Source organism: Spermophilus citellus (genome assembly GCF_964194105.1).
Source record: "Spermophilus citellus genome assembly, chromosome: 1".
In the NCBI taxonomy this organism is placed as follows: Eukaryota; Metazoa; Chordata; class Mammalia; order Rodentia; family Sciuridae; genus Spermophilus; species Spermophilus citellus.
In genome coordinates this window covers 145,982,489-146,007,125 of record NC_138182.1, presented here as the reverse complement: position 1 = coordinate 146,007,125, position 24,637 = coordinate 145,982,489, and the positions used below count along the sequence as shown (strand labels likewise).

At 51.2% G+C, this 24,637-nt stretch overlaps 1 protein-coding gene and 1 long non-coding RNA gene across 6 annotated transcripts in view; one reads left to right on the top strand and one right to left on the bottom strand.

Annotated features, from left to right (window-relative positions):
- Nucleotides 1-23,626, bottom strand: part of JADE2 (jade family PHD finger 2) — a 47,805-nt gene extending 24,179 nt beyond the window's left edge. Inside the window, 6 exon segments of the mRNA XM_081310056.1 lie at nucleotides 2,601-2,758; nucleotides 13,183-13,277; nucleotides 15,464-15,521; nucleotides 20,902-20,947; nucleotides 20,949-20,975; nucleotides 23,299-23,626. Of these exon segments, the coding sequence (XP_081166182.1) occupies nucleotides 2,601-2,758; nucleotides 13,183-13,277; nucleotides 15,464-15,521; nucleotides 20,902-20,947; nucleotides 20,949-20,975; nucleotides 23,299-23,426 (512 nt within the window). The 5' untranslated portion in view covers nucleotides 23,427-23,626.
- Nucleotides 21,568-23,025, top strand: LOC308657867. 5 transcript variants are annotated; one of them, XR_014024081.1, is made up of 4 exons: nucleotides 21,568-21,659; nucleotides 21,909-22,081; nucleotides 22,294-22,373; nucleotides 22,610-23,025. It is a non-coding gene; the product is annotated as an uncharacterized lncRNA (long non-coding RNA). The 5 variants fall into 5 exon arrangements; XR_014024082.1 differs by having other exon boundaries at nucleotides 21,606-21,731; nucleotides 22,237-22,373; XR_014024083.1 differs by having other exon boundaries at nucleotides 21,607-21,731.
- Nucleotides 23,627-24,637: the final 1,011 nt, after the last annotated feature.

Genomic DNA, 24,637 nt, shown 5'->3' with positions numbered 1-24,637 from the left:
CCCATTAAGAGACATTCTCCAGAGGCTGGCTGGGCCCTGGGCTTTCTGGCTATACTAAGGGGGTGGTACAGGCCCTCGCTCAGATTTAGAGGGCGAGGCGGGCAGATTTGCCCAAAAGGCCAGGGAGGGAGGGATAGAGGGGCTGGGACAGTAACTGGGGAGAACAGTTCGAGCCAGCAGGCATAAGGCTCTTGCTCTGGGCCCCACACAGATAACCCAAGGCTTGCTCGTGGGGCCTGTGATTTCCTGGCCCAGCCCACTAGGCCCCAGCAACCCTGCAGGAAAGTCCCCAGAATTTCCCAACTTCCTCATCTATAAAATGGGGACAGTACTCTGTACTTTACAAGGCAAGTAAGATCATTAAATGAGAAAATGAACATCCCAGGCTCAGTACAGCAAATCATCAGGCTCAGACCAGCTCTGGCAATTCTGGCCATGATGGCCACCACGCAGATAATCAGACAAGGGTTATGCAGTAGGAGGCATCCAGGGAGATGGATGGGCTGGGCTGGGCGGGGAAGACACAGATGGAGGCATGGAGAGCTCGCCAAGAGAACACCCCTCTTATCCCTTCCAAACCATGGACAGGCCAGGAGCGCCTGGCTCCTGTCATCCTGGTGCAGCTGTGCATATGCTGGGAATGCACGTCATGAAGCCAAGGCAGCCTGAACATGTGCTCTCCTCTTGATGTCAACAGATAAAGTACCCTACAGGCACACTGAAACTAAGCTACTGGTGTGGAAGCATCTGCAATTAATTACCTAGGCCTGTGGATGTTTCCGGAACCACCTGACATTGACATCAAGTACAAAGGACAGACTGCTGGGGCAGGCCCGATCAGGACTGGCTTTTTTCTGCCCAGTAAAGTGGCCTGCCCCTTCTCCTTACCCTGGGCCCTGGCATATGTGGTGACAACTTGGCATGTGTATTCTCACCACCACACCATCAGGCAGGTTCTGGTGTTATCCCCATTTCACAGAGGAAGAAACTGGCTCAAAGAGGTCAAGCCAGAGTTTTCCAGTCTGCCGAGGTGAGGGCACAAAACTGGCTAGGAGCTTCAGCCATGTTGCTGGCCCTAGAAAATGATGTGGAGAATAATCTCTATTGTCCAATTCATTCACTGATGCAGCATATACTCCCAAGGGGGCCATTGGAGAAGTTCAGACCTTCCCTTATTCTCAGAAAGTCCCAGCCAAGGGTTGGTGGCACTCAGCCCTCAGAAGTTATTGGACGAGGAAAGGCCCTCCTCAATAGCCAATCCCCACAGAGCACCCGACAGGGTTGAATCTGCTTCCCTTATGATCCTGTGCCCAGCACAAGGCTGGCACTAAGGTTCTCAATGTCTATGAGCCAGTCACAAGTGTGGTTGCCAGGAAGCGATGGTGCCAATGTCAAGGGAGGGAACAGCTGTGATCTTTGCCCCAAGCTTGGTCTACATGAGCTCTAGCAAGAGCCAAGGCTGCCAAGGCCAGAAAGGGGCTGCCAATAACCCGAGCTACCCTGCTCAGGCAGGCGGGTGGGTGGGGAGGACAAAACACCAGGACCCCCTGCCTTAAGGGTTCCTCAGGGTGCAGAAAAAAGCACCTGACTGAGCTCTAGTTGGAGGCACAACCTGTGGCAATGTGGCTACATCCTGCAAGAGCACCCAGGGGTCTCAGTACTCCATGAAACTGGAAGGCTCCAAAGCCCAGTTAAGACTCCTCTCTGACTCAGACCCTCTCTAAGAACTCCTTTAAAGGGCCTTTTAAAAGAAGATAAGAGCCAGGCATAACACCTGTAACCCCAGCGATTTGGGAAGCTGAGGCAGAGGGATCACAAGTTCAAGGCCAACCGGAGCCATTTAGCAAAACCTTGTCTCCAAATAAATAGGTAAATCAACAAAAAGGGTTAGGGATGTACCTCAGTGGTAAAGCACTTGCTTGCCTAGCATATGTAAGGCCCTGGGTTCAATTCCCAGTACTGCAAAAGAAAAGAAGGGAAAGAAGTTAAGAGCATGGCAACTTAGCAAGACCCTGTCTCAAAATAAAAAATAAGGCCAGGAGCCAGGTATAGTGACACATGCCTGTAATCCCAGAGTCTCAGCAGGCTGAAGCAGGAGAATCAAAAGTTCAAAATTAACCTCAACAAATTACTGAGGCTCTAAGCAACTCAGAAAGACCCTATTCAAAATATAAAAAGGGGGATGGGGATATAGCTCAGTTCGTAGAGTGCTTGCCTTGCATGCACAAGGCCCTGGCTTCAATCCCTGTAACCAAAAAAAAGTCTAGAGATGTTTCTAATCGAGTCCGGAGTGACATCATTCTAAGAGTGACATCCCATTTCTAAGACAAGGAAATGGAGGCCCAGAGAGATCCGGATTCTGACCCAAGGTCACACTGAATGTGAGTGACAATTTGGATCCAAGCAGTCTAGCTCCAGAGCTGAGCCCAAACCAAGGTCCAAAGCCTGAAAAGTGTTTCTAGAGTATCTCTAGAATATTTCAATGATTTATCAGATAAGAGAACTGAACACAAAATAGACAAACTAGAAAGGAACTCGAGGACTGATAGGTCCCTTTCGGGAGAGCAGCTCCCTTTCCTCCTGGGCACTGCCTGTCTCACCTCACCACCGGCTCTGGAATGGCCTCTGCCCCGGCGGGCACCTGCACACCTTTCTCCCATTCCTGTCGCCAAGGGTCCGCCAAGATATAGTAGTCATCCGGGCTCAGCTGGTATGAATCTGGAATCTTCATGGCTGTGATCAAGTCTGTCCGGAAAACCTGGCAGGGCGAGAGAAGGGGATTTCAGATCACCTTGGGGTGGTCTGGACCATACGCTGTGGCAAGAGGCATATAAATGCAACCGAAGCGGACTTTCTGCCTGTTCACTTAGAAATAAACCAAAGCAGTAGAACCAACACTTTCTCTGAACCAGCATATGCCCTTCCCATAGTACATGTTCCATAAACACGAGGAACTGAATTCACACGGTTCTAACCTGTTAAAAAAGGACAGAATTTGAATGACCAATAGGATTTTTTCCTTCCTAAAAGGGGAGAAAAAGAATTGCAGAGAAAGGCAAAAACAAAAAATAAACACGAACAAAAGAAAAAAAAACCTCAGAGGGCAGAAAGGCATCTGTGAATGTGATACTGACCGATAGGTAACTACAAAGAGAATTGTCATTGGAAGTTTAAAATTATGCTGTAGATTTGTACCCACAGGCACAAGGAAAGATATGAAATGGCACTAAATAGCAACCCCAGGAAAATACCCCTCATCCCACCCTACCCCTGTCCTGGAGATCTATGTGTGTGAGTCAAGTACTCTATCTCTAGACACATCCCTAGCCCAACCGCAGGAAAATAAAAGGCCATAGTGCAGGGAGAGGATGGAACTTGGAGCAGCCTGGAGAGTAACCATGTTATGAGTCAGGACCTCCAAGGTCCCACAAGAACAAGGACACTGTCTCCCGCTTCAGTGGTGTTCTTTACTACCACCTTCAGTGTGTGATGGGGTAGAAGAGGACAGTTGTCTTTTCTCTTCAATCTGTCCTCATTCCCTCAGTGCCAGCCAGCCCATGAGGCTACCTCAAAATGCTTTTGGATTTCTTGAGCACCTATCTACAGCTCACTCAGAGGGAAACTGGCTGTCCCCATTATTCTATTTGTTGTCCTCTACCTCCACCCCAAAACCATCTCCAAACACATTCCCAGCTGGCTCTGGCAATGCCTCCAGACTCCATTGCCTAATCCCACTGTGGCCCCCCGACAAAGCACTGCTGTGGAAGATGGTGGTGCCTCTAGATACCATATGACTGGCTCAGGTACCAACTTCCCTGGTAATCATCACTTGAGAATCACAAGTTAAAGAAGAACTTACATCAATGAGACAAGAGAAACCACTTCAAGGAGTATTCCAGTCCTAAATTCAACCTCCAAACCCGTCATGTCTATCATTATGCCTGGAGCAAAGTCAGCTCACTTGGCTTTCACCAGGCTCCAGACTCTTGACAAACCATTTCAGTGCTAACCTCTGCCTGCTGGGGGTGCACTCACCAGCTATATGAGCCCCACTGGAATCCAGAGCCATTACCACAAGGAAAAAACTAAATGGGTGCACGGATGGGTCTGGAAGCAGAATCTAATTAACATCTGCATCTAGCTAGAGAGGGCCCTGGCTTGAAAAAGGTCAAGTTTCCTGAAGACTCTATTTGCCAATATAATTTAATTGTTAACACTAACACCCTAACATTTAATTAGGGTGCCAGTGTGAAAAAATTAAAATCAGATTACGATTAAATGCTAATTAAACAGAAGATGGAATGTGGCTAAGATCTCACAGCCCTGATAATTTGCATATCTTATTAGCAAGCAGCAAGACAGCTAATATAAGAGCACACACTCAGGCGCTGAGTGCTTTTGGGGCTCCTTTCAGCAGCACCTCTTCAGGAATGGAAGGCTTACTCCACGGAGGCCTCTGGGGACCCTTGGAGGCCCAGAGGGCTAGAGCTGAATAAATAATTCAACTCCCCAACTCCCCTCACCTCCAGCCCCCATATAGGACCTAGAGTGAGCTGACCTCAAAGTGACTCAAATTCAGAGACAAGCCTGGTTCTAACAAAGTTCCAAGTTTTTAAGTTCTTGTTTTTGGTACCAGGGATTGAAACCTGGGGCACCGGGCCTCACCAAGTTGCTGGGGCTGAATTTGAACTTGCAATCCTCCTGCCTCAGCCTGGGAATATAGCACTCAGGTGACTGGACATTACTGGCCCTTTCAGACAGGACTCATGGGAAAAAACTAAATGGGTTTCCACAAGGAGGTCAGCTCTATGACTGTCAGCTATCAAGCAGAGACATGGCTGTGTGCCAGGTGACAGCTACTTGTAATTTTGACTCAGTAGTAGTTCCTAGACCAATTTTGAGAGGTAGGTATTTTGGACTTGAGAAACCTGGAGAGTTAACCTACTCAAGGTTTATCTGTTGAAAGTGGCAAAAGGCCAGGCCAACACAACTCCAGAGGCAGGCTGTACTTCCTTCCCCAAGGCCTCCAGCCACACCACCCTCCCAAGCTATAGTCCAAAGTCCTAGAATCAACCTTCAGCCAAATCAGGTGGATTCCGCAAGGGGAATATGCAAATCTGATGGTGTCCAAGCCCTTCAGGGGTTCTCCATTGTCTTCCCATAGCCCTCAGGCTGAAGTGCAAGTCTATAGTGGTCAAAGGCATCCAGCACTTACAATCTCCCAAGGGCTTTTTACATGGGAGCCTCCTTCTGAATCACTCTTCTCCCGCACTAAAGTGGGCCTGGCGCGCTTCATCTTGAAGGTCTCCAGTTCAGCACATATCCACTCTGGGAAGCCCTGCCCAATATGAGGCTGGGTTCTGGATGTTGTTGGAATTCTCACAGCACCTGTATTGGAAGCTTCTGGTTTCCCGCCATAACTTCCCTACTAAGAAATGAAAGTATGGAAGTCTGGCTAGACCACAGTGCACATGGGGCTTGGCACACGCTAGGTGCAAACAAATGTTGAAAAACTGGAGAAGATTCCATGGATCAGCCACCTCTTCCTTGGGTGCTGCCCCAGGCTATAGCTGGGCAGCTGGGTACTCTGTTACCTTCCGTAGTAGCCTCTGTACATTACCTGACCACAAATATGGCAGCTGGTTTCTAACCTAAAACATCTTATTATTTTGATATGCCAGGGATTAGGCTTGGAAAAGAATAACAACTCTGAATAATTTATGTAAACCGAGTAAAGAATAAAATGGACACTGATGCACATATTGATGAATGGAATTCGTGTTGTGGCACGGAAGTTGGAAGCTGGAAAACAAGCAATTTTCTTAGAACGTGAATGTTTACTACTCTTCTGTCTTTTGGCAGAAATCAACAAATTGTCTTTAAAGGTCTGCTGCCTAGCAACCAAGTTCTGCTGAGCTACTTGGGAAATACTAATTGTAACTTCTTCGAACAGTATGGAGGATGTTTAAAAGGCAAAAACTCTAATTTAATAACCAACCTGGGTGCCAATGCAGCCATACAGGAGGCCAAAGACCCTGCTCTGTCCAGATGTAGGGATGTCGCCCCAGGAACACATCATGTGACCCTGCTCTGTGGTTACTTTTCCTGAAACTGAAGACCACAACCCCCACAAATCTACCTTTCTACACTTATTTCCCTAGGAAGAACTGAAAGCAGGTCACATAAAAAAATGATCAGTGCAGCTGGGCACAGTGGTGAACGCCTGTAATCCCAGCATCTTGGGAAGCTGAGATAGGAGGACTGCAAGTTCGAGGTCAGCCTCAGCCATTTATCAAGGCCCCAAGCAACTTACAAAGACCCTATCTCCAAATAGAAAGTAAAAAGGGCTGGGGATGTGGTTAAGTGTCCCAGTAGGAAAACAAAACAAAAACAAACAACAACAAAAAAAAAAAAAAAAAAGAAAGAAAGCCCAGTGGAGCTCAGTGGTGTCTGTGATCTCCTAAAGCAAACAACAGGCAACTTCCAATGTGCAGTGACACTCGGATAGCACAGTTTTAGAACATGATGGTTGGTTCTGTGGCTGCTATTTGAAAAATTCATCCTGGAACCTTAGTTTTTTGCTTCCTTTCCTCATGGGCTGAATTACCGTGTCAGAGTCCTTTGGACTAAGAGGTGCCAAAGAAAGTTGGATTTTTTTGGTAACAGGGATTGAACCCAGGGGCACTTAACCATATCCCCACATCCCCAGCCCTTTTTATTTTTTATTTTGAGGGAGGGTCTAGCTAAGTTGCTTAGGGCTTCACTAAGTTGCTGAGGCTGACTTTGAACTCATGATCCTCCTGCCTCAGCCTCTTGAGTTGCTGGGATTATGGGCAGCACCACTGCCCCGGCAGGAAAGTTGGGTTATTTGAGAAAAAGCTCTAGCATTTACCACAACCATGAAATAAAATTATCTTGGAATTATTTGTTCAATATCAATCTCCTTTGATAACCAAACAGCAGAAAAATACACTGCATGTGTCCAGTGTCTCTATTGCCTTTACTGTGTCCGTTTGTGGTGCTGTGCTTGTGAGGGCTGGGGATATAGCTCAGTTGATAAAGTGCTTGCTTAGCATGCACAAGGCCCTGGGTTCAACCTCCAGCACCACAAAAAAAAAAAAAAAAAAAAAAAAAAAAGACTGCTTGTGAGTTGGGCACAGTGACACATGCCTGTAATCCCAGCCACTCAGGAGGCTGAGGCAGAAGGATGGCAAGTTTGAGACAACCTTGGCAACTTAGTGAGACCCTGCTTCAAAATAAAAAAGAAAAAGGGTTGGGGTCGTAGCTCAGTGGAAGAGTGTCCCTGGGTTCAGTCCTCAATACAGCATAAAAGGAAAACAGAAATGCTTATGGAATGAGTAAAGGAATGAATGAGTCCCAGGAGTAGCCTGAACAATGGCTAAAGGTTACAATTTCCTGTTTCTGAGGGTGGAGGTAGGAAATTGTCCCTGAAGGAATCTTCCAGACAGAACTCAGAAACTAGGCCTAGTTACTGTCCAAAGCCAATGGAAATGACTTTGGCCAGGACTGCCTATCTTTGACCTGTCCACATCAGGAGGGGCAACCTTTCATCCCCTAAGAAATGTTTAAGGGTCTCCCTCAAATAGCCAACCTCATTTGAAATCGCAGTTGTTTCCTGAGCACCCAACTTACCAGAAATTATAGCTAATAGTTAAGCCATGTCAAGTATTGTGCTGTAACCTAGCCTAATTCACATCACCCCCATTTTACAGACATGAAGCCTGAGCCTCAAGAGAGGTTAAACCACTTGTTTGAGGTCGCCGCTGTCCTTTAACCATAGCAGTACTTACTGCCTGCAAGCCAGCCACAGAGTTTATCTTTAAATAATCTTTTCGGGGCTGGAACCTGATAAAGGGTATCTCAGCCAAGTGTAAACCTACACTTAAAATTAGGTATGAAATACCAGAGGAAAGTTCTGGGAATAGCCACCCTTTGTCCAGTCATGTTTCAAGCTACCACTAGGCTAAGTCAGTCAGATGCATTTAAAAAAAAAGAAAAAAGAAAAAAAAAAAACCCACTCGGGCTGGGGATGTGGCTCAAGCGGTAGCGCGCTCGCCTGGCATGCGTGCGGCCCGGGTTCGATCCTCAGCACCACATACCAACAAAGATGTTGTGTCCGCCGAGAACTAAAAAATAATAAATATTAAAAAAAAAAAAACCCACTCAACATCTCATTCTCTTATTTTCATGAGGATAACAGCACTTCCTGCTCTTAAAGAGAATTTATTACGCACATTTCTTTTGCAAGACAAATCCCAGAGGCCAGGAGGCCTTTCCAGCTGGCGGGAGCAAACAATGTTCCCGACTATACTAGAAGTGGATTCTGCTCCCCCACTCCAGAGTTGAAACTCAGAAAGCAAGTGCTTGGCCCAGCAGAAAGAGCTGCCTATCCCACAAGGTCAGGGTCACAAAGGAGCAGCAGCTGGTGGACTAAAATGTGACTCAAAGCCACAGGGGCTTTTGGGGAATTCTCTTGTTTTCTCTCTCAAGTCTGTGGACATTCTGCATATCACTACAACACAGGCCATCTGTGCTTTAATACAAACATCTGGGTAACACCTCTGTTCCTCTAAGAATGCTTCTTATTTATTCCTGTGCTTCTGAGCCCCAAGACAATCTAGCCACCCTCACCTTCACCCCTCTCCTGGGGTAAGTCTTATCTTTAAAAGAATGAGTCAAGCCATGAGACCACATATTTTGGAGGGATGTTCTTATATAGGAGCTTTGGAGGACATAGGTCTCGGGGACACCCCTTTAGTGGTAGCAGAGGCTGTTTCACCTTTCTCCCAGTCCCTGTCCCTGAGGACAAGGAGCTAGGCGCCAGAGAAGGGCCACTGTGGAACAGGTAAAGATCCCACTTGTTCCCTCCTCCAGGGACATGCTAATTTGTCACCAGGGCCTACAAAAGAGCTGACAGTTAGACCCCAGGCCTTACTTCACCTTATACCTCCAACTCCTGGCTCCCACTCACCTCTGGGACCTCCCCTGCTTCCAGGCTCCATGGGTCCCAGAAAAGACAGTCATATCAGCACAACAGAAATTCCATGGCAGGACAGGTTTGTTAGACTCCTAGATCTACAAACACCAATCCTCGGGCTAGAGACAGTCACTTGACAAGGGTCACAGTGTTCCCCAGTGGCCAAGCAGGAGCCTTTTGGCAAAGCCAGCTGCACCACCTCTAACGGACACTTTCCTGTACAGCACCTGCATCCTGCAGGCAGCCAGAGGACAAGCTCCCCAGGGACAGGAGCTGTGCTTTCTGTGTCTCTGGCACAGGGCCGCGCACTGAGCTAGGCCTCTTAGGCACTCCCGAGCTTGCTGATCTGAGCATCGGCAGTTCCCAGTTCCATGTCTCTGCCCACCAGATGACTTTCTGGGGACACTGGTTTCCTGAACACACAGTTTTCTACCTCAGGAGGGGAAATCCCCACTGTCTGGCTTGCCCTTATGCCTGCTTCTCTGCCCAAGGCCTGGGGAAGACATAAACCGCAGGGCTGGTCTCCAGGTCTCTTCAAGAACTGTCCTTCACAGTCCTGGCTCGCCTCAGGCAGGGCAGAAACCAGTCAATCCCCCTAGCACCTGTGGAAAGAAGGGGGGGGGGGCTTTCAGCCCCTCCTCCCAGAAGCTTCTTGGGAAGAAGCCAGGAACTCCAGTCTTAGGCAAATGAGGGGAAAGTTTAAGATTGGAGTGCTCACTGTGGCTCACAGCAGGGTTTTTTTGTTTTTAAACAAAAGCATGGGTACCAGGGGCCCCACCCCAGACTATTTAAATTAGAATTACCTAGGCAAAAAGTTGGAAGGAGGTCTGGTTTTGGTATTTATGTATGATATGTCAAGATCATTGTATTGTCTTGAGCAACTAAAAAAAAAAAAGACTTTTGTATATATTGAAAATTAATGTAAAAAAGAATAATATGCAATTCCTTGAAATGCTGCATCCCACAAAGGATTAGGCACCAACAATGACTACCTTATTTGGTGAGACAGGCCTGGCCAGAAACCCAAGGTTTTAGCAGAATTTACACAATAAAACCAGCCCCTAGGCCAGGTCAATCCCTTTCCCTCCTTCAGGATTTAAGGGCCAAGGGCCAAGGGCCAAGGGCCAAGGGCCAGATCTCTGTTATGATGGGATTCCAGACAGGCAAAACAGAGCAAGCTGCAGGCTGAACCTTCTGGTTCAGCACACACACACACCCTTTTTTTTCAAAGCACAAGAGGTCCTGGGGCAGACTTCAGACTTTTTGAGCTTCCACCAATAATCCTAACCCAACTTCTCAGGTAGCGCAGGGCCCTTTCATTCAGGCATCCTTACCAAGGTCTGCATTCCCCTTTCCTTCCGGCTGAGGGAGAGGCCACCCATTGGGTAAGGGCCAGATTTGAGAAGCTGGGCCTCAAGGCCTCAGCCCTGTCCAGGGTCCTGACTCCTGGTCAGCACTTTCTTCAGTCCTGGGGTACCTTGCTGGGTGTTAGGAGGACCTGTACCCCTGGTGGTGGTAGTGGGAGCAATGGAAAGGGCAGCCTCTGATATCATCACAGAGCACCCTGTCTCATCTAAACCCAATCTCAGCCACTTCCCAGCAGCTGAGTTTACTATGTACCTACAGCTAGTGCAATACTAAGACTGGAGTCCTCAAATCCCCCCATCACTGTCCAGATTTAAGAGACCAAGTGAATGGAGACTTCCACAGCTTTGCAACCAGTTTCTATACCACACTTGTGGCTTTGCAAGTGTTCCCAATAGGAACTTAAGCCTAACTGTGATCACACAGTGTGACCAGCTTGACAGCTGCCCCGTAGGCACTGGGCAGTTGGGGCTCCCAAAACACCCTGCAGGCTGGGCAGACCATAGAGGCCTTCCCCTTGTGGCCCATTAAAAGAAAGAAGCAGCCCAGTGAGCAAATTTAGTGCAAATACTCTGCAGCCAAGTCCTGCTTTCCTCTCTGCCTTCTCATGAGCCAAATAATCTGGAAGCTTTCATTGATGGTTCCTTCTCTGTCTTGCAGAATTTATGCTGGGCACAACTCAACCTTCTCACTTAGAGACAAGGAAAACCTCAAAGGCTGCTCTCCAGCCTTCTGTGGAGAGGGAAAGCTTGTCCTTGGCCACAGTTCAAGGCCAGGAGGACTCCTCAGCCCTCCAGGAGCCCAGGCTTGAAAGGGGGAGGTGCATCCCAGCAGAAATCCGGGCCACCTACAGAGACTCCTGGTCTGGGACGTGGGCCTATGTGTAGCCAGTCCCTAGCAGGGCCCTTATCATGGTTCTACTCTATTTTTAGATACAAAGATTTTAGACTGGAAAACCCAAGAGGCAGGGGAATTTTCTGCCCCATGCAAATTGTTCTTTATTCTCAGCCTTCAGTAACACCTGTTTCCTCCCAGCCATGCCTGATCCTGGTGTAGGTGGCAGGCCTGCCACAGGGAGGCAGCTCCTCCACCCACCAGTGCCTGGAGGGGGCGGGGCAAGGGAGGAGACTGGCTGGAGCTTATCCAGGAATCAAGGGAATGAGCCCGCCCCAGGGGTCCCCCACCCCACTTCGACCTGGGCTATTAAGAACAGTAACTAAGAGGATTCTCAGAAAAGCAGGTTCTCCGGTCCAAAATGGGTATGACGTTTTCTGCCTCCCAGAATCAAGAAGGCACATAGAGATGGCCACTATTTTGCTAATTCTTCCTTAGCAACTGGGGAGCCACAGTGGATCTTGAGAGTGGGGGAAGATCTCCTACAACCCCAGGAGGCAGGACCCTCCCAACGCCCCACCTGCCTTTGGCTCCCCTGGCTGCACGTAGGCACATTCCAACCTCCCATCCTGCATAAACCCCAGAACTTTCCCCCTCCTAAACAGCATTCCCAGAGATATCTCCATCCATCTCCACCCCAACACCCACAGGGCCATGGAAGGCCACCAGGTTGGGGTGGCTGGGGAAAAGGTTTCAAAGTATTGGGACCCCACAGCCCAAGGGAAGAACCCTAGGGTAGGGCAGTTCCGGAGGCGGAGTCCTTTTTCAAAGGGAAGCCTCTGTGGGAGACCCCCCAGGGGCTGGCTGAAGGCGGTGGCGCCTGAATTGCCCCGTTGTAGGGGAAAGGAGGGGAGAAAGGATGGCTTGGAAAGACACCTTCCCCCACACCAAACAAAGGGCACAGTGACAGAACTCTGGGCCTTCCCACCCTTGGTACTGTTAGCCCTGAAGTCTTCAAGTCTCCTCCCTGTGACCAGGGGAATCTTATTTTCCTTTATCTAAAATAGAATTCTCAGGAATCCAGCCCAGGCAACTTAGAGGGACCCTGTATCAAAATAAACTAAAAGGGCTAAGGATGTAGCTCAGTGAGTAGAGCGTCCTGGTCCCAATTTCCACAAACCCCCACAAAAAGGGAGTGTCCACACCCCCAGTCTCCTCTACAGACTGCAGAACAGTGCCAGGTTTGAAATGCCCACTGCTGAATGCTCTTGCGGGGCCCCAGGTGTGCTAAAGGCCTCTTCTGTACCCAGTGGCAATGACAGTTACCCCCTAAGGAGCAGTAAGAGCCCACGTGACTTTTCTGGAGCCACAGGAGCAGGTGCTGATATCCATTTTTTTTTAATCCCCAATGCTCTTCTCCTCTGCTCCAGAAGCCAAATACCTCAACTTTCTATGGGAAACTTCCCAGGTCAGAGCAAGGAAGGCAAGTGCAGGTGCATGTGAAATGATCCTAGGTAGATGGCTCCACACCAGCAAATCCTATGTCCCTTGGCTTGACCTCCAAAATGTCCCAAATCCTCTTGCTTTTTACTCCACTGCCACAACCCAGCTCTAAGCCACCAGTATTCCTTTCTCTCCTGAACAACTGCAAATGGTTTCCTTTCACAGCAGCCACTGGGACCTTTTATTAAAACATCAGGCTATGTTATAATCCTGTTTATGATCCTTGAAAGGCTTCCCTCTCAGATCAACAGGAACAGCTTTACAACAACCTAGGAGGCGTAGGTAAACTGGCCCCCTCATTCATTCCACCCAGTCACACTGGCCTCCCTTAGCAGAATGCTCAGGGCCCTGTGCCAGGAATGCCCCCCTCCCCTCCCCTGCCACATAGGCATGGTTCACTCTCTCACTCCCCACAGGTCTCCAGTCACCTCCCCACCTCAGCTTCATGTTCTCTGGGAAGCTTGAAGCTTGCCACAACCCACCTCTGAGGGCTTCTTTTCGTTTTGCCGGGGCCAGCCCGACTTGGTGCTGCTGGGTAGTTTGGAGCATCTTGATGCTGATGTAGATGTAGCGTGACCTGTAGAGAAAGAATAGCCCATGAGAGAGACCAGCCCTGGAAGGCCGAACACCACCTGCCTTACAGGAAGCCCACAAGGAAAGCTCTGGGTTAAATTATCAGAGGGGGATCTCTGTCCCTGCTCTGGGCCTCAGCCTTTCCACTGTTGAATGGGGACATAAGCCCTCCACCAGTCACCTACCATAAGGGGCTCTGTGCTAGCTTACCCTGTGACCCCAAATAAGTCCCTGCCTCTTTGGAACAAGCCTTTTGTGCTCTCTCTGGCTGGTTAGGAACATGATGCTTCTCTGGGAAGATGCCCAGGTGTCTTCGGAGTAGGGCAGGGCAGCAGGAAGCAGTGATCCTCTGAAGTGGTCAGACCCAGAGACCATGAGGCTCAATACCTGATATAGCCTCTTAATAGCTTATCTCCATGGGCAAATGATTTGGTCCCCAGGATGGCACTATTAGGACTATTAGATGGTGCCTCATGGGAGAGTCTTAGGTCACTGGGGCCAATCAATCTTGGACTGAAATCTCCAAAACTGTAAGCTAAATAAACCTTTCCTTCTAGAAGTTAATTATGTCAAGTACTTCTAATAGTGAGGTGAAGCTAACACAGGGGTCTGAGATGAACTGTCTTTCAGGGTTGACTGATTTGCCTTTGAAGTCTTAGCACAGTCCCTGGCACACAGTGATAAACATGGGACTCTAATTACTATTAGGGTCTAAGGTCCTTGCTAAACTAGAGCACTGTGTCTCCTCCCCTGTGAGTCAGAAGAGCAACAAGAGGGGCCACAGAGAAACCCAATGCTTTGGTTGAACAGAAACAGCCAACCACAGTGGGCACAGGAGCTGGTGGGGAAGCATTTAAGCCCAGGCCTGGCCAACCCTGGTGCAGCTACAGGGCTCATCTGTCCAGATGCCTGCCCTTGCAGGTGCCTGGCCCTCTCAAAGGGTTCCTCTGCCTACACCAAAGGTAGAAGCAGAAGATATGGTTCTTGGTTCTACTGAGCCAGGCCACAGTAGTGTGTTGCAGCCACAGAAGGGCAGCTGCTGTAATCTGCTACATAGGGGGATGGGCCAGCTTGAAACAAGGGTCAAGCCCAAAGGACAGTGAATGAGACCCTGCACACTAGAAAGGGACTGGAACCTGAATGACCATCCTAGTGCATCTATCCTTAGGCTCTTGGGGGATGTGGAGCTTTGGGAACTAGGAGGGGCCTCGAAGATCCCATTAATCTATTTGCTAACCACAAAGGTTTGCATGAGAAATCAGGTCTAGAGGCAAAGAGCATCAGGCCTGGCCGCCCTGCCAGTATGGCCTCTTTCTTAGCCTGGGCCTCCACCAAGGTGACAGCTGCTAGGTGGGATCTTCTTGTGAGTGTATCCCTCCAACTCGTGGTAGATGGAACTCCTTACTCCAGGGAGCAGGGCCTGGCTTCCTGGGTTATCTGAGAGGAGCAGCCCATAACCTCAGACTGGAGAACGGCTCTCCCCTGGCATGAACCTCCTTCCCTTCTCTGCTCCAAACTTCAGAGAAGGCTCCTTAAACCCCATTATCTCCTTCACAACATGACTGCCCCACCAAGACACCTAAATGACACCCATCCTGAGCATAAGCCTGCAATTCTACTGCCAAGATCCCATGAAAGTTGGGTTTTTTCATTAATTTCTTTAGCCAATATTTACTAAGCACCTACTATATGCCAGAATTAGAATCTGGGGAGTTAGAATTGGGGATACAGCACTGAGCAAGAAACAGGCCCTTTTATCTCTGGTTAGAAAATGATACTTATCTGATAATTATAATGGAGAGTGACAGGTTTTCTATCTGTGAGGTAGGGACTTCCTAAAAGGGCCCTGATTCCACAGCAAGGGCAAAGAGAGGAACTTTTTCTTCTAGCAGTCAGAAGTAGCAAATGCAAAGGCCTCAAAGGGAGTTGATCTGCTCCAACCACAGCAAAACAAATGAAGATAAGCCCTGAGGTGGAGGCGGGTAGCATGAAGGAGACAGGGGGCCCTGGAGGACACAGTAAGGTGCAGGGACTATCTCAGGAGCAAAGGGATCTGACTTGATTTATGCTTTCACCAACATGCCCTGGATTGAGCTGAGACCACGAGGTGGACTCCTTCCACCCAGGCCTGTGGGCCTGATCATCATTCAAATTCTTCCCCTATAGGAGTTGCGAATTGGAAGGCCTTACTGTCACTAGTGTCCGAGTTGTCGCTGCTGATGGAGTATTTTCGCCTCTTCTCTTCCATCTGCAACAAAAGGAAGTCAGATCCATTATATTCACGCAAGGTTTGGAAAATCCTCAACCTTTTAGTTAACCACCCCATTCTCTACCTCCCCACACTCCCTTCCATGCAGAAGAAGGAGAATGAGGCTCAGCCCTTCCTAGTGTTCTTCTCAGCCAGCCTCAATCTGTCCCTACCCATCTGTAGAGGCCCAGCAGCTGGGACGATCAGAAGTCTGGCCAAAGAGGACAGAGGGAGAACTAAAAGGGTCAGCAGCTCCAAACTGAATAGTGACCATAACCTGTCCAGTCCCAGCATCCACTCAATGAAACTCAGGCCCATCAGAAAACCCACGCACACCACAGAGGCCTCCTGAGTGTCCCGGGCAATCCCACAGGGGGTGAGGAGATAGAGGAGAGAAAGCAAGACTGATTCTTTCATGAACACCAGCTATCTAAGCAAGGCACAAGCCAGCACTGAGGGCACAATCCTGAGAGTGGCGGCCAGCAGGATGAGGAGACAGGATGGGGGTAGGACCCTGAGATACAGACCAACCATGACTGGCCCTGGGTGGGACTGCCCAACTCTCCTATCCCTCACTGTCCTCCCCAGATTAAAAATACAGACTCACTTTATCTTAATAGGAATACCTAACTTCAAGATACCAAGGGCAGCTCTTGCACACAGGCCTCAGGGTTGCCCTTATCTACAATATCTTGTGCTCTTGACAATCTACTGAGCTTTAGAGTTCTTAGCTCTGTTTGCAGGTGAGGCTCAGCGTCTTGCCTGCTGGTAAGTGGCTGAACTGAGATTTGAATGCAGGTCTGATCCTGGAGCCACGTGAGCTATCCACGTGCAAACCATCAATTCTGCTAATTGGAAACCTTTTCTCATCCACTTCTTCCTCTTAATCCTGCAGAGCCCTGGGTGGCTTCATAACCTGCTCAGGGTGTCACTAATGCTCTGTGGCCCAAGTCTTCACAGGAAGCGCAGGATCCAGCTTCACTTTCCACCCTGCCATACTCCTGTTAGTTATAAATGGCCTCACTGCTCACAGCCAAAGACAGGGAGGGAGTCTTTGTCTTCAGGAAGCATGGCCTGTGGCCCAGCCTATCTGTAAGCCAATTAGCCTCTCTACCCCTTCCTGGGGACCTATCTGTGACGGATGACCCACTGCCCTAACCCTAGTGATCCTACTAAGCCCAGGGGTGCCCCCTTCTTACTGCAGTCCTACAAAGACAGGGACCACTTACTTAGTAGGTGACTACCCAGATCTCTGTACCAGGATGACCCTTTTCCCTCATACATGACCTTAGCTAGGAGCTATGTCCTACTGCCCAAGGACCAACAGGCAGGTAGACCCACACCTCATCTAAGCCATCTCCCCATCTAACCTGTCCTTCATAAGGACATCTGAAGAGCAGCTAGGGATTATTCTCCTGGTCGGGGCTGCCCCACTGGAGGCAGTTATTAGGGAACAGATTTTGTGGTAGCTTAATTGGAATAATAACTAGGCTTCAGAGTTCCCTGTTTTGTGAGTAAAGCTTCTTTCCTTTGAACTAAGTCCATGCCAAAGGCCTCCCTGCCTCAAGTGAGCCCCTGGTCACAGTGCCTACCAAAGCCTCAAATGAGTCCTGGCCCCTGTGAGCCAGCCCCACAAATCACCCTCTCCTTTATCTCAACAAAAGGGGCCAAGAGGACTCCATTTTCAAAGCTTAGACCTGAAGATGCAAAAGCAAGTAGGATGTGGAAGTGCTGAACTTCACCTTGGCCTTTGGTTTTCTCTTTCTATTGGTCCCTCCAGCCTCTCCCAAGAGCAAAGTCTGCTCTGGGAGATGACCTCAGTATCACAAGGCACTTACTTTTTAGGGGCAAAACATGAAACCTAATCTATAAAGGACAGTCTAGAAAAGAAGCATCTCCTTTCTCTGCCATTCACAACTCCTACAGTATCCCCAAAAGTGACCCAGGTTGGAAGCTGTCCTTCAGGACTGTGTGTGCCCTAGAGCACCTTCAAAGGAGCCCGGTCTCTGTGCATCTTCCACCCCACAGCCAAACCCTGGCAGGAACCATGGGCTCGCCCCCAGAATACACTTTTTCCCACCTCTATTATTACCACTCCCATCTAAACCCATCTTGAGTCTTGCCTGGACCTCTTGCTCATTCCCTAGCTTTCACCACTGTCCCCCCATAATCCAGGACTCCACACAGCAGCCAGAGTGATCTTTAAAAAGCATGAATCAGATCACAGCATGCCCCTACTGAAAATCTTTCAAAGGCTTCCTCCTGATCAAAGGACCATTTGCAAGCTCCTGACCACAAGAGCCTACACAATCTGGCTCCTGCCCACTTTGACAAGTTCACACTGACCATGATCCCCTTCCTCACCACTTTATAGCCACATGGGCCTCTTTTCATTTCCTCGAACAAGCCAAAGATTCCAGGCTTCGAGACCTGGCACAAGCTGTACCCTCTGTCTGGAATGTTTCGTATGGTCTACGCATGTCTGACTCTTTACTCTCCAGGTTTGGGTTTAAACATCACCTGTGTCACCCTATCTAAAGAACTTGACCATGTAGTCACTCAAGGTCTCCAGGGCAACCATCACAGTTGTGTTGGCTGAGCTACTTGTTGGCTGTCCTCCTTGTGAGTGTGTAAGGAGCATGTCTGTCTAGATCCCTGCAGGAGCCCCAGCAACCCCATCACACGGCAACCAGTTCATAATAGGGAGTGCTGAGTGTGCTCTTGTCCCCTTCAGAAGTGTCGGGACTACACAGCCCAGCCGGCCTGCCTGTGTCTTGCAGGAACAAACACCCCAGCCCAAGATTTCGTCCTATTTTCATAGCCTGCCTTCCCTGTCTTGACCTCACACATTTTCCACGAGGCTTTATTTGGTTGGGCTCCTGGCTAATGATCAATGTCAACTCAGTAATAGAGCAGCAATTTGGTGGCAGATGTTTTCTTGGCAGCCCTAGCTATTGGTCTTAGTGGGGGCCTCAGGTCTGGCCTTGGAACACCACCACCCAATGCCAGCCCCCTTTAAAGACTTCTCCGCAAATAAACTCAAATAAACACCCTGGGCCTCCATTAACGCCCTTCCAGCTGACCCTGGGAACAGTGGGCCTTTCAGGTCTGCTACTGCAGTCCTCCCTGGGCAGTTAAAACACCCCAATCTGGCCTCGGCCTCTCCTCTCCAGGGGCCACCAGGCCTGCCCTGCCCGCCACCACACAGCAGGATTTCGTCCTCCTCCTTAAAAAAGGGGGAAAGGGCTTTCAAGCAGGCAATTTACCATTCCAGACACAATCTTTCAAAGAGAAACAAAAACTCTCCCTGTCTGAGGCAGACCGCTAAGGCGTGTGTGTAATAAGATGCTAATACAATTTAATGATATTTCGGCTGGAAAACCTGTCCTCAGAGCCTCCTTGTGTCGGGAAGGCCAGACATTCAGAAAACAAGAGCTGCACACTTTTAAAACTGCTTGAAACGGGGGTCAGAGCCCCACTCTTTCCTATCTCTCATTAACTTTAATGCCTTCTAGGGGACAGTAAATTGCAGTTACAAAAATGATTTTGTGCACACGAGGTAGAGAGCTGCTGCCTGCAATCCTCAACCCTGCTTCTCCAAGGCGAGGGAAGCTCAAACCTTCTAACACCATCGCTGCCCACCTGCAATTCCAAGTGTCCTAGAGAGACCCAGCTTCCCTAAAATGTGCTGCCTACACCCACCCTCCAAAGAATGAAAGGGACTTTGCTTTTAGTACTTCCTCACCCTATTCTTCACCTCAGAAAGGACAAAGCTCCATCCCTTTGCTCCAGGATCTGGTTGCCCAGTGGCATCTGCAGGATCCTTCAGACCTCTTCTTTAGAGAAGGGAGCTGGCTCTCTGGCCTAGCCTAAAGGTGAGGGAACAGGTCAAAGCTGCATTGAGACCCTGCCCAGGTCATTAGTAATAACAGTAAGAATGGCTAATGCTAATCAAGTGCTTACCACATGCCTAGCTTTGCGTTTTAGACTTTTTTTCCCCAGTGTTGGGGCCTTGCACATGCTAGGCAAGCACTTTACCAGTTCTGGGCTGAGTCCTCCCCCACCCTGTTTTTTCTTTTTAGTACTTTGGAGTGAACCCAGGAGTGCTTTGTCACTGAGCTACATCTCCAACTCTTTTTATTTTTTTTTTTTATTTTGAGATAGGGTCTCACTAAATTGCTGAGGGTCATACTAAATGTCCAGGCTGGTCTCCTTGTGGCTCAGCCTTGGGAGTAGCTGAGTTGATGGGATTATAGGCCTGTGCATCTTAAATCTTTTTGAACGGGATCCTCAAGTGTTTCAATCTCATTGGCAGATGAAGAAACTGAGGCCCAGAACCATTATCAAAGCAGATGATCAGACAGCCAAGGGTTCAAATCAAGGCTGTGTAACTCCAGAGGGGATAATCCATCCCCAAAAGGTTAATGTGAATATATAGATCTCCAATTTGCAGAGTTTGGGTAGGGTTATTCTCTAGTACTGAGAGAAGGACGATCTAGAGCCCCAGGACCAACCTCCCTGGGGTCCTAAGTTTTTAGTTGGAACCTGCAGTTGTAAGCTTTTGAGCCACATGGGTGGGGGGGCTAAGTGGGGGGGACATGGTAAGGCAGGGGTATCCTCTCCTCAATTCTGACCTATTAAAAAAACTGTCAGGTTCCCAAGCAACCTACTGCAAGGAAGTCTTTGACCCGGGTAATGAGCATAAAAACAACCACCTCCCTATTAACAGAAACAATGGTTATAACCAGAACACCCTGCCCACAACCTCAAAGATGTAGCAGTCAGTGTCAGAAGCCTAACTTCAAGACTCCAAAGTGCATGTGGGGCCTGAGAAGCAGCAGTCCCTCCATCACCTGTCAATGAGAGCTAAGTGGATGGGATTTCCGACAGTCTCTTCCATGTATGTTACTGGCCATCTAACCAGGCAATTTAAGGAAAGGAAAAGCATGTTGGATAGGAAAACATTCTGGAAACATCTGCTTCATCCAGAGCCCAAACAACTCAGTCCTTAAACACTTCATCTCCAAAAGTGCTGGGAAGACCCTTGGTCAAACAGTTGCAAAACCAACATTCTCTGCTTGAGGTGAGGAGTTCCCTCTGAGAGGCATTTGCTGGGGAACTAAATGCTTTTCCACTCAAAACAACAGCCAGCAGCACTTGGGACAACTGAGAAGGCTCCAGATCAAACAAGCTTCCCCCCTCACCATACTAACTTTCTCAATAAATTATTCGCCCACTTCGGATCAAAGCCTGTTTTTGCAGCCTGTGACCTAAAAAGCAAATAGCATCGCTTAAACATGAAAGCCCTCCTCCCTGCCTGGGTCAGCTTTATTACTCATTCCTTCCCCCCTTACAGTTATTCTGTTGTTATTTTCCTCCTCTGCTTGGTAGATCTCCCTGCGAGTCCCAACCCGCCTGAAGAAGACAGGAGGGATAGTGCATTCGTTTGGGGCCCTAAGGTGAGAAAGGAAGTCAGGGTACCAGAGAACCCAGCACCCTGGGAACCCAGGAAACAGGGCCAGGCCCGGTTGGCAGATCTCTGCCTGGCCCTTTTGCCAAATGTCCTACTGGGAATTTTACCAGTGAAAAAGGGAGTCAGTGCCACTCTGGAAGGAGGGGCCAGGAGATCCTACCACCTCCCAAGGCCAGGGACTAGATTTGCAAACATAAAAGTTTAGGGATTATCCAGTTTATCTGGGCTCAGGGGTCCTTTCTTTCAATGAAGGGGCTCAGACCCTTCTAGATCCTTTGGCACTGCTCTGGATACAAACATGACCCCTCTTGATGACCCCCTACAAACTGCCTCTGGATAAAACTTTGTGCCTTGGAACCCTAAAAGACCAGCCGGGGGTGCTAGATGCAGGGGTGTGGTTTAGAAATCTGCAGAGACCAAGGATGCGGGTTGCAAACTGCCTTTGGCAAAAGAAAGGTGGCGCCCCTCCCCCTCCCCAGCCCCCAGCACGAGGTTGGCGGCCAAGCCCGTAAAAAAAAGTGCCCCGGCCCGGCGGCAGTGGCTAAGGGGATTAGAAGGGGGCTTGTGCGCGCCTCCAGCCCGCCCCTGGAGGCAGTACGCGGGACCGCAGGCTGGAGGCGCGCCGGCGTGATTCCGACCGCGGGAGCCTGGAGGAGGAGCCGGAGGTAGCTGCGGGGTGCTCCAGCCCAGGCGAAGGAAGGGCAAGAGGCGGTTCGGACCCGGGGCGGCGCCGGGAGGTGGGTGGGCTTGTCGCCCCTGGCGGGGGAGGGGTCTAGAAGACTCCGGGAAGGGCACTGGAGACCCAGAGGTGGGGGTTGGGGAGGGAGAGCGGGGCAGCGGTGTGTAGTAGGGGACAGGGTTGGGGGGGCTGGGCCTCTGGAAGCTAGAGTGAAGGCTTCCTGCCTGTCTCACAGACATCCTCATCCTCCGGCGGAACAGCTCCGAATAGCCAAGCTGACCCCTTCTCATCCCTTGGCCTGAGAAGGGGTGCCTCAAGACCCAGGGATGGGCGGGAAGGGACCATGGGGAGCCACAAGTCTGCACCCAGGCGGGGAGAAGGCGGGAGGGAGCCGCTCCGCAGGCGCAGGCGAGTGGGTGGGAAGGAGGGAGGGAGAGGGAGGAAGGAGGTGAGGCCGGGAAGATGCCACTGCCGGGGGCGGGGCGGGGCCGGGGATCCGGCGGAGGGACTGCAGCAGTGCTCGGTGGGGGCGGGGGCTGCAATGTCGCTCATTTGGGGGTCAGGTGTGAGCATCCCAGCCAGGGTCGGCTGCCAGTCAGCACCTTCCCCATATCACCCAGGGCCTAAGGGCGGAGGCGGAGGGCAGGGGACTGCGGAGCTGTCCCTGGAGCGGGACGCGAACCGGCAGAGTTGGGAGAAGGTAAACAAGGGCCACGCCCCCTGCCGTCGCCCCGCGGGCGCGCACCCGCCGCTCCGGCCGCCGCCGGTACATTTCCACTCTCCCAGCGCTTCTCCCCCGCCGGACTCCCGCGCAGCCCTGGGGGTGGGGGGGCCTGTCCCCGACCCCAGCCGCCAAGGCTGCGCACCCTCCACACTCACCTGTAAAGGGTGTCCCCCGACCCTCCAAAAAAAAAAAAAACTGTCTAATTTGTGCAGAGCCTCTGAGCCCAGGAGCCGAGCATGCTGCCCCCGCGTGCAGCGCCCGCGTGCACCCAGCCCGGAGAGGGGGCGCCGGGCGGAGGCGGTGGCCCCCGGAAGGTGTCTGGGACCGGACCGGCTGCACGTGAGCCCAGCGCCGGGTCATGTGCACCAGCTCAGCCCGGTTCGGCGGCTGGACGTGCTGCGTATCAACAAAATGAAACTCAGGACGACAGGAGGGCAGATAGCTCCAGGTTCTCCGAATCCCCAACCCCGGACGCTCGGCCTCCCCCCGCACCCCTCTCCCGCCGCAGCCCCTCCAACCGGCCGGAGCCCGCGGGGCAAGTTGCAACCTCCGCGCGCCCCCGCCCTCCCGCGCCCCCTCGCCGGCCCAGGGGCGCTTTGCCGCAGTCATTAATAAAGAAGGTCGCCAGGCTCACCCTTCCAAAAGTTGTTGTTGCATGCGCCCCTCTCAGCCTCCCCGCACCGTACTCTTTAAACGACTGACCAACATGCGCAATCTCTCTCCCCAGTGCTGTGCATCCCCCCCACCCCCCGCGCTGGCTTCCTAGAACAGGCAGCCAGCAAGAGAGAGAGGGAGCGAGCGAGCAAGAGAGAGAGCGAGGAGCGCTAGCAGATCTGTTGCAAAAACACAAAATAATGCCGTGGAGATGCGCAGGGCCCAGCCACCGGGGGCTGGATCTTACCTTGCTCCGCGGTGCCCTCCCGAGGGGCGCTGCCCTCGGCTACGCGCCGCGGCGGGGGCCGGCGCGGGAAGGATGCTCCCGAAACCAGGAGCTCCAGGGGCCGGCGCGGGAGGGCGGGGGGCGCGCATCCATCCGGGGTCGTGGCGAGGGAGGCGGCCGTGCCCGCGGCGTCCCCAGCCCCGCGCTCCTGCTGGGGACGGTTAGCCCGCCAGACTCGAGCTGGTGCCGCTAGGAGTGGGAGCAAAGTAACTCCATGGACGCTACTCACCCCCCAAAAAAATAGCCTCCAACTGCGATGGCCGCGGTCGGCACCATTCACCAACCCCCTGTGTATGTTTCTGTTTCTTTTTAAACCAAGACTTCCTTGTGATCTCTTTAGAAAAAAAAAATGTGTTGGGGTGGGGGTGGGGTGGGGGTGGGGTGGGGGCGGGCAGGAGGAGCGAGGGAGGGGGAGTAGCCACTTTTTTCTTATTCACTCGGATCTCCGCTCCCGACACCCCCCGTCACCGCCCCCCCCTCGCCCAGTTGTTTGGCTCCCGCGGCGGTTCCAGGTAGTGTTGTGGGCCCCGGGGGGGGGGGGGGAGGGTGCCCTGCCTGGCCCCCGCCTGCCTGCAGCGGGGCCCCGACTCAAGCACTCTGGGGCGCCCCCAGCCCGCCCTGTCCCCAGGGCCGGGCCCGTGCGGCGGCTGCGCCCGTGCAAGTCCCATCAGGTCTGCTCACACTTCACACACTCACACACATACCCCGCCCCTCCACTCTCTCACTCACACTTTCTGCTCACACCCCGCCTCCTTCGCGCCCCAGACCCGGGCGGCGCCCCCCGCAACCTTAAAAAAAAAATAGCAAGCTTATACTTAAAAAAATCTTTTGGCGCCATATTAATGACGTACTTAAAATTTGCCATTTCTCCCTGCGTCAAAAAGACGTTTCTTTGCAAATAACAGCCTGGAGGCGACACTCGCGGAGGAAACGAGGTTTGCACTGAGCACCCCGCCCCCCGGGACTCCAGCGCTGGGAGACCCTCACCCTCGGCCCCGTTTCCAAATCGCTGGTTTTAAAATGTGAATCGAATAAATCGCGTGGCGTTTTACAGCGCCAGAAGTGAGCAGAAAGTGCTGGCAGGAGCGGAGGGGAGGGGCGCGTACTAGTCTGGGGGAGGGGGCGCAGTCTTCCTCGCCCACCCACACCAAATGGAAACTAACATCCCGGGCAGGGGAAACTTGAAATTGTAGGCGACCTCACGAAAAGAGGGGCGGTCCGTAGAGAGGGTCCCTCTAGGGCTCGTCGCCCCCTCCCCCCTCTCGGGTGCCTCCAGGCGCCCGGAGCTGCCCCGTATTTC